This window comes from Sminthopsis crassicaudata, chromosome 2 (genome assembly GCF_048593235.1).
Source record: "Sminthopsis crassicaudata isolate SCR6 chromosome 2, ASM4859323v1, whole genome shotgun sequence".
Taxonomy (NCBI): domain Eukaryota; kingdom Metazoa; phylum Chordata; class Mammalia; order Dasyuromorphia; family Dasyuridae; genus Sminthopsis; species Sminthopsis crassicaudata.
The window spans coordinates 372,515,350-372,525,475 of NC_133618.1; the positions used below are offsets into that span (position 1 = coordinate 372,515,350).

The 10,126-nt window shown below is 36.3% G+C and overlaps 1 protein-coding gene across 1 annotated transcript; it reads left to right on the top strand.

The window, feature by feature from the left end:
• The first annotated feature begins 8,711 nt into the window (after positions 1–8,711).
• On the top strand, positions 8,712–9,309 carry LOC141553523 (eukaryotic translation initiation factor 1A, X-chromosomal-like). The gene has a single exon (XM_074285144.1). It carries the CDS (start codon positions 8,756–8,758, stop codon positions 9,188–9,190), a length of 435 nt encoding a protein of 144 aa, XP_074141245.1. The 5' UTR covers positions 8,712–8,755; the 3' UTR covers positions 9,191–9,309.
• The last annotated feature ends 817 nt before the right edge of the window (positions 9,310–10,126 follow it).

Sequence of the window (10,126 nt, forward strand, 5' to 3'; positions counted from 1 at the left end):
TTTTTGAGACAGGCATGACAATGTAATGGAAGGGTCTTAGAGAAACTTTGGATCATATGCAGACATTCTCTAATTCATTCTGATCTGCTAACTATATGGTGGATAGCAGCTTCTTTCACTGGTTATGGCAACTTTCAAAAGACCTCAATCAGATGCAGTATCTTCTCTCCTTCCTTTTTGGCTTTCTTTTCTTAGTTTTTCTCCTCTTTGGGAGTGTTGAATGAGAAGGGAGGAAAGGGAAGGAAATGATCATTTATTAAGCACCTACTAGGTACCCGGAATTGTGCTAAGTGTTTTACAAACATCTCATTTGATCAGGGAGAATGCTCTAAGTATAGGGGCTCTATAGCTCTGAGGCTAACACATTACCCCATTGCCTCAGAGTTTGTTTTTTTGGGTTATGTGGATGAATTGAAGGCTACAACCTTCTAAGTTTCAAAAAGTTAAGAAAGTAAACCACCTGGAAACAAAAGAGTCTTGGAGCCCAGACATCTGGGAGTTAGGGGAGTGCAAAGTAAAGTCCATGCCATGCTGAGCTTTGTAATCATTTTAGTATTAGTACCACAGTGAGCAAAGGGAAACTACCTTTAGAATCCAATAGTAATTGAGAAGAGTACTCACTCATTCTGGAACAATGCCACATTTGGATATAAAACAGGTAGAGACTTACTTCCAAGAGATGTAAGGGGAGTTTTCAATTACTACTGCATGTGCCTAGCTTATGATTTTTCCCACAAACTCTTCATCTATTGTCATTTCTATCTTTGTGGTCTGTAGTATACACTTATGAAAATGGTGCTTCTATTTCTATCTTGGTTAATTGTCAACCAAATGTTTGTCATTCCCTGAATGCTTTAGTTCTGGAAAATTTTTTAAATTATATAGTCCATGAGGACCTTCAATCAAATAGACTGGTTTGACAGATACTTAAATAAGAATGATAAAACGTAAAATTCAAGAAGGACAAAGGAGAGATACAGAAAAAATGTTCCAGGAAAATTTGAAGAAAAAAAGACACCTTTTATCTAGTAAGGAATCAATAAGGGATTCATGAAGAAGTTAGAATGTGAACTGAACCTCTAAGGAAAATAAAAAAAATTTCAATGTGCTAATGAGGTCATGAACTCCAGGCAAAAAAAGTAGTCCATTCAAATGTATGGAATGAAGAAAAATACAAATAAGGATGAGAAACATCTCAAAGGCCAGTTTAGCCCAAATGTAGAGTACATTAGGGAGGCAAGTAGATGGGTCAGTGGGTAGAGTGGGTGTAGGGTCAGGAAAACCTAACTAGTCTCAGATATTTTCTAACTGTGTGATCTTGGACAAATCATTAATCACTTTTTGCCTTAATCCATTGAAGAAAGGAATGTTGAACCACCCTACTATCTGACAAGAAAACTCTATGGACAACATTCCACAGAGTTGCAAAGAGTTGGACATAATTGTATGACTGAATAACAATAGTAGTGCATTAAGGGAAGTTGTGTGAAATAATAATAGAAAAATAAGTTGTAATAACATTGGGGAGGAATTTAAATGTCAGAATGAAGAATTTGCATTTTATCCTGTGGAGTAGAAAGGGTAGAGACTGAAAATAGGAACACTGGTGAGGAGGTGTTATAATATTCTAGGCAAAGAAAATAAGGTTCTGAATTAGGGTGGTGTGATGCAGTATGAGCAAAGAGAAGGAGCTAGATGCAAAAATATATATATATTGAGTGTAAATGAAAAGAAATTGGCAATTTATTGGAGGCAAGGATGGAAAAGTAGAGTAAAAGATAACTATAAAGCATTATCAACAGAAATAGGGCAATTGGAAGGAAGGGTAAAGTTGAGGAGTCAGTCTGGGGTAATGGAAAGAGAGCTGGATGGATTTAGAATTCCAAGGACCAAAGATGAATCCTGGCTATGCCGTCTATATGATTCTGGGCAAGTCATTTAGACCCTTTGCATTTAACAATTTTAATTTTAATTTGCATTTAAAAATTGCAGGATTGGGTTTAAATCTAAGTTTTGTCTAAGTTCTTTTCCAGCTCTAAAGTACAATTTATGATAAGTACAATTTTGGACATGTTTGATTTGAAGCACCTCCAAGTCTTCCAGGTAGAAATACCAGGACATGCCAGGTCTAGCTAGCAGTTGGGAATGTGAGACTGAAGGGAGAGATGAGGGTGATTTCTATATCTATACCCACCTCCATCTCTAATTATTATTATTACATCTAGGTAATGATTTATATATGTATACATATACATAATCATGTACACACATACACATGCATGTGTGTACATGTACAAGTATACATTGTATATACATCCTATATATGTGTGTGTGTGTACATGTGTATATGTATATATCCATCTCATATAAGTATACATGTATCTCATATATACACCCCATATGTGTCTCTATGGTATAGATTAATCCTATAGGGTGTATCACAGGATACGTATTATGCATACCCATATGTAGGGTCCTATATACATATGTACATGTCCAAACATACATATATATGTATATGTCATTGACATGGAAGTAATAAATGGTAATAGAAGTATAAGATATATACACAGAGCCCCTCTAAAACACTGGTTCTGTTTCTGACCCAGTCCTTATAGCCATCATCTGGAGAAACATCACTAATTGTCACACACAAGTCCAGAAAACCAGTTTAACTGAAGCAATAAAGATTCCTGAGGCAGAATGTACCAGGCACTTGACCATTGTCTTCCTCCAGATCCTAATGAAGACAACCCAAGAACCTGAGCCTAAGAGCCTTAGGAAGAGCAATACCTTGCCCCAACTACCAGACATGTTTCCAGCCCAGCCATCATAGATATCATGGAGGAGAGAGTCAAACTTACCTAAGAGTACACAGCTAGTACTTGAACTCAAATACTCTGATGCCTAAACCAGAGCTCTTTCTCTCACTAAGTGTTATATTTTACAGCAGATCTCAAGACAAAAATCTTGCACATCAGCTGATCTGCCAGAGAAATAAATTTGGAATACTTGGAATTCTTTCTCATAATTATTCGCAATTCACTACCATGATTCCCTCCATAATTCTACAAAGTATTCCTTTCACTAATTTTTTTAATTACTATGATTCCACTACAGTGCTATTCAAATGCACTATCTTGGCATGTAGGTGGCCTTCAATTTTCAAAGTCTATAAGAAGAGACCAAACTCTGATTAATTATTCCAAGCTTGAAAAGCTTCAAGAAAAGGAAATGATGATAGATTGTGTGTCTGCTGTCCAAGGTCCTGTCTCACTTAGTTCAGAGAGACTCCTCATCAATTAACTACAAGGTGGTGAATTTTGGGGGCACAGAAAATCAAACAGACTATCTAAAAAGCACATAAGGTAGAAGAATTGCACATGTTTAACATATTGGATTACTAACTATGTAAGGGAGGGGTTGGAGGAAAGGAAGGAAGAAAAATTTGGAACACAAGGTTTTACAAGGGTGAATGTTGAAAACTATGCATATATTTTGGAAACAGAAAACTTTAAAATAAATAAATGAATGACTAAATAAATAAATAATCTCTTTTTTAAAAGTATGTAAGGACTGTGGTCTGTATCACTGGGGAAATCATAGATTCTTGAAGAAGGAGAAGCAAGTATTTTTCAAATTAATTAAGTGTAATGCTAAGCCTGAGCCAAGCACAAATACTGCATTTACATTGACATGCTCGAGGGGAATTATTTGCATAGCATTTCCATTTTAATTTTTGATGCCATACCTGTCAATCAGCTCTAGCCTGAAATCAGCCAACTGGCAAGGTAGTGTAAGCCGAATGAAAAATGCTGTACAGACTGGTTTGGCTGTATTCAAGAAACAATCATTTGGGGGGAAGGAGGTTCTTTGGGAAGAGGAAGAATAAAATGATGAAATTTGTGGATTTAGTAAGGATTAAAATAGATTTTTTTAATTGTAAAAAACTATAACATATAGTCTATGCCACTTGAAAATTTTAAAAATATCTATAGGCTGCCAAATGGATATCACCTAAAATGAAATGGCAAAGTGCCCTCTACACTCTGTTCCAGACTTCCCGTCTCTTACCTACTAGAGTGCTATACACACACACACACACACAGAGCGCACGCTCGGAGTGGGAGAGAGGGGAGAGAAGAAGAGGGAGAGACAGAGACAGAGAATACATTTAGTAATTGCTGAATGAGAAAGAAATTAATGAACAAAAATGGAAACATTTTTTCCCTCTCCCAAGGGTCACATTCTGGACTTGGTCCTTCTCATTTCCTCTTTGCTTTAGTTGCCCCATTCCCTCCTTTGATTATTTTATTTCCATGTTTTCATGATTTTAATATAAAAATTCTAAAAGAAGAAGGAAAGGCTGAAATGCTGCTAAGAATTAAAACCATTACTCATCTTGTAATACAAGATCATTACTGCAAAGCCTTTTGACATTAACACCTCCACAGAGACTTACAGAAAGAAAGGAAAGAAGGAAAGAAGGAAAGAGGGAAGGAAGGAAGAAAGGAGGGAGGGAGGAAAAGAGGGAAGGAAGGAAGGAGGGAAGGAAGGAGGGAGGGAAGGAAGGAGGAAAGGAGGGAAGGAGGGAAAGAAGGAAGGAAGGAGGAAAGGAGAGAAGGAGGGAAGGGAGGGAGGGAAGGAAAAATAATAACTGTGCATGAGAATACCTACAGGCACTTAGGAAAAGGGAATCAGGTGATCAGACACCCAAAAATGATACTATTCTGCTATAAGGATAGCAAGAGCTATCTTGCTCTCCTTCTTGTCAAGTGATCTGCTCTTCAATAACTAAAGGAAGGTTTAGAAAGACTTGCCAAGAACCTTGGACAAGTTGTGCTTTAATAGTTGACCTGGTAGCTTCAGAGGGAAAGAGAAGCTGGTCCCTTCATCAGTTTAATTGGTTAAAAAAATGATATCTTCATGCTTTACAAATAAACTGCTCTGATTTCCTTATTGTGATAATATGATTCTGGAGGGGGAAATGAGGCAGGTGACCTTGCTCAGCCCTCCATCACTTAACTCCAATTCACTTATATGTCATGGCATTCCTTCCCTGAAGTCATGGTCCTCTTCAAGAATGAAGAACAAACAGCAACAACAATAACAACAAGATTCTTCTCAAACAAATGCACATATACTAATATGGCATCTGGGAGAACTCACATCCCACACTGTCTTCAATTTAGGGAGCCAGTAGCTAGCGCCCCAGTTCCACTTAACTAATTGCTATTGGGTTAGTTTTTACTAAAGGATAATTTTTACTAAAGGATATAGCAAGAACATCTTTATACCTTACGTCATTCATTACCTACATAGCCTTGTCCCACTAAAATCAAATCCAGATCAACAAAAGCCGTCCTTCTCCTGGGCTGGGTTCCTGTGATTCTTGTTCCTCAGTGTCTCACTGGACTGACTAACATCTGACCTGCATATCTGGACTTCCAAACTGACTCGTGTGGTTTGAATGTCTGGTAGGATCATGAGACTATTCTTCCTGTATGCAGAATATCAAAGATGATCTTTGTACATCTAAGGGAGATGGAAGAAGGAGGCATTGAGCCTCCCTTATGATGCTAGTGAATTAATGACCTCAAATGTAAGTTTTGTAAAAGACCCAACCAGTGCTGACTGGTTTCAAGAAACTAACAATTCTGGCTTTGTAGCTAATGGAAAAAAAGTTCTTCCCAACTGCACATGTTTAACCTATATTGGATTGCTTGCTGTTTTGGGGAGGGAAGAAGAAGGGAAAGACGGAGAAAAAGTCATAATTCAAGGTTTTGCAAAGGTGAATGTTGATGTACATACTCTGATCCAGAAGTGTTTCTACTGGCTCTGTATCTCAAAGAAATCATAAAAAAGGGAAAAGAACCAACATGTGCAAAAAATGTTTGTGGTAGCCCTCTTTGTAGTAGAAAGAAACTGGAAACTGAGTGGATGCCCATCAGTTGGAGAATGGCTGAATAAGTTATAGTATATGAATGTTATGGAATATTATTGTCCTATAAGAAATGATTGGCATTCTGATTTCAGAAAGGCTGGAAAGACTGATATGAATTGATGCCAAGTGAAGTGAGTAGAACCAAGAGAACATTGTACACATCAAGATTATGTGACGATCAACTGTGATGGACTTTGTTCTTTTCAACAATGAGGTGATTCAGGCCAATTCCAATAGACTTGTGAGGAAGAGAGCCATCTGCATCCAGAAAGAAGACTATGGACACTGAATGTGGATCACAACATAGTATTTTCACCTTTTTTACTTTTATTGTTGTTTGCTTGCTTTTTTCTCATTTTTTCTCTTTTTGATCTGATTTTTCTTGTGCAGCATGATAAATGTGGGAATATGTGTAGAAGGAATGCACATATTTAACCTATATTGGATTGCTTATTATGTAGAGGAGGGGGAAGGGAGAGAGAGAGAGGGAGAAATTTTTTAGAATACAAGGTTTTTCAAGGATGAATATTGAAAACTATCTTTGCATGTATTTGGAAAAAATAAAATACTCTCAAAGAAAAAAAAAAAAAAGAAAGAAAAAGGCTCTTCCCACCATTAGATAGGCCGATGCTAAAAGCCAGTATGTTCTAGTCTTCACAAGTCTCCCCGAAACAGATTCCTAGATGATGCCATATTAGATCTTTTGGCCATGTGCCAGACTCTCATTATTAATAGGTTAGAAGTTTATAGCACTTTAAAATTGAAGAGTACTTTTCTCATTATACATTAATATTTCTATTAATATCTATACTATTTCTTACAGATGAGTCCATGACCACACTGCTAAAAAGGAGGTGGCAGAGTCAGCACTCAAGACCAGGTATCCTGACTCCAGATCCATAACTCTTTTGGCTGTACTATGTGCTAACTTTAATATTGTTGCTTTGACTTGTAGTCTTTTGCAGTACACTCACAATTCCTCTCAAACTTACTTTAGTCAGTCAATAAATATTTATTAAGCACCTATGATGTGTAGACACAAAGAAAGACAAATTTTAAGCTACATACAGGATAAATATGAAATAATCAACAGATGGAAAGCACAAGAATTTAGGGAAATTAGGAAAGGCTTCCTGGAGAAGGTGAGCTGAAGCTTGAAGGAAAACAGGAGGCAGATCAAGCATGGAGGACAGCCAGTGAAGATGCCTGGAATGAAGAGATGGAATATCTCATGTGGTGCAATCAGAAGATCAGTGTTTCTGGGAAAGATGGGATTGGAAGATGTTAAAAATATAGGAGAGGTAGCAGGGCAGATTGTGAAGGGCTTTGAAAGCCAAACAGGGTCTTACATTTGATCCTGGAAGCAATAGGAAAGGGGTGACATTGTCAGACTTGCTCTTAAAATGAACTAGAATGTGGAGAGATTATTTGGCCATTCCATGTGTGTGTATGCTGATACTCCAGTGGTTCTCTTTTTTTAAAAATGCAGATATTGAGTTGTATTTTTTAATTTGTGGTTTATACCATGGGTCTCCCCCTTCTCTTCCTGTCTCTGTCTCTTTTTAATTGTGCAGGTTATATATTTTTTTAAAAATGAATGTGTGTGTGTGTGCAAAAATGTTTGTGACAGCCCTTTTTGTAGTGACAGGAAACTAGAAACTGAGTGGATGCCCATCAGTTAGAGAATGGCTGAATAAATTATGGTTTATGAATGTTATGGAATATTATTATTACATAATAAATGACCAGCAGGATGATTTCAGAGAGGCCTGGAGAGACTTACATGAACTGATGCTGAGTGAAATGACCAGAACCAGGAGATCACTCACGTACATAGCAACAAGATTATATGATAATCAATTCTAATGGACTTGGCTCTTTTCAAAAATGAAATGATTCAGATCAATTTCAATAGACGTGTGATGAAGAGAACCATTCACACCCAAAGAGAGGACTGTGGGAATTGAGGGTGCATCACAACCCAGAATTTTCACTCTTTTTGTTGTAGTTTGCTTGAATTTTATTTTCTTTCTCACTTTTTTCCTTTTTGATTTGATTTTTCTTGTGTAGCATAATAATTATATAAATATGTGTGCATATATTAGATTTAACATATGTTTTTACCATGTTTAACATATATTGGATATATTGGAAGGAAGTGGAGGGAAGGAGAAAAGAGGGGTTTTGCAAGGATTAATGTTGAAAAATTATCCATGCATATGTTTTAAAAATTAAAAAGCTTTAATTGAAAAAAAAGCCAAAAAAAAGACACTGTCCTAGGACATAAAACTCTCATAAATAAATGCAGAAAAATCTAAATTTTTAACTCATTACTGACCATAACATAATAAAAATGTAGCCAATAGAGGGTATTTGAAGAATTCAAAAGTCAAAGGATGCTAAATAGTCTCATTGTTGTCTCTTTAATGAACAAATCAGAGAAAGGATAAATAATTTTATCAAAAAATGACAACAATGAGAAAATATAGAAAAACTTTGTATAGTCTTTAGGGGAATATTTATATTCAAGTAAAAGACTAGAAAAGCAACATGTTAAAAATCCTCAACTAAACTCAAAAATGGAAATTATAAAAATCAAAGAAGAGATTAATAAAATTGAAAGCAAAAAAGCCATTGAAATGATAAATAAAACTGATAAGCATTTTTAAAAGACCTAGCGCTCGTTCTCTCCGCCCCCTACGAAAGGGGTTTTCTTCTACCTCTCCCAGACAGGCGAAGCCCGCCCTCGAGTCCTTTAGAAGAGCCACCGCCGGAGAGGGAGATGGAGACCCCGCAGAAGCCCCCGCAGCCATGCCCAAGAATAAAGGTAAGGGAGGTAAAAATCGGCACAGAGGAAAGAACGAAAATGAATCTGAAAAAAGAGAGTTGGTCTTCAAGGAAGACGGACAGGAATATGCCCAGGTGATCAAAATGTTGGGAAATGGACGATTAGAAGCAATGTGTTTTGATGGTGTGAAGATGTCACGTCACATCAGAGGGAAATTAAGAAAAAAGGTTTGGATAAATACTTCGGACATTATATTGGTTGGTCTCCGAGACTACCAGGATAACAAAGCCGATGTTATACTAAAATACAATGCAGATGAAGCAAGAAGTTTAAAGGCATATGGGGAACTTCCAGAGCATGTCAAAATCAATGAAAGAGACACATTTGGTCCAGGAGATGATGATGAAATCCAGTTTGATGATATCGGGGATGATGATGAAGACATTGATGATTTCTAAATCGAACTCAACATTTACATTCCGATTTTTCTGAGGATTGTTCAACTTTGATAATTTCATTTGGATTTTTGGCCAAGTCCCATCCTGTTAAGAAGAATGAAAGTTCATTAGCGTGAGTGCAGCTTGTTAAACCAGACTGATTTATTTTCGATGTTTGTCTTAAAATATTTATATTTCTTTAAAAACTGATAATGCTGAATTACCTTAAGCAAAATGTTAAGCCCATTTTGTCTCTTTGGTGAATTAGATCTTCAACGTTTGGGTAAAGAACCATAACATATCCATTTGGTTTTGTGTGTGTGTGTATGTGTGTGTGTGTGTGTGTGTGTGTGTGTGTGTGTGTGTGTGTTTTGTTTGTTTTTTCTTTTTTTTGGTTGTTTTTTTAAAATGCATTACTGCCTTTCCTATTTTGACTACCTTACTTCCAATAAATTGATGTTTTGAATAAATTATTTGCCCTATGATTATCATGGATTATAATTAAATCCCTAGTTTGAATTTGAAAAAAAAAATTAACAAATCATTAAATAATCTGGTTTTTAAATATTGAAAAAAAAGCAAATTGTCAGTCAAAAGTGAGAAAACGAGAATTTACAATAAATAAAAAAGTGAAAGGAAAATATTATAAATTATTTTATCCAGTTATATTCTGAAAAGCTAATCACTTAGAATTGTACAAACATAAAATACTCAAATTATTGGAACAAGAAATAGAAAATTGGGGCAGCTAGGTGGCGCAGTGGATAGAGCACCAGCCCTGAATTCAGGAGGACCCGAGTTCAAATGTGGTCTCAGACACTTAACGCTTCCTAGCTGTGTGACCCTGGGCAAGTCACTTAACCCCAGCCTCCAAAAAAAGAAAAGAAAAGAAATAGAAAATTTAAATAAGCTAGCCTAAGAAAAAGAAACTGAACAAGCTACACAAGCTACACTTTC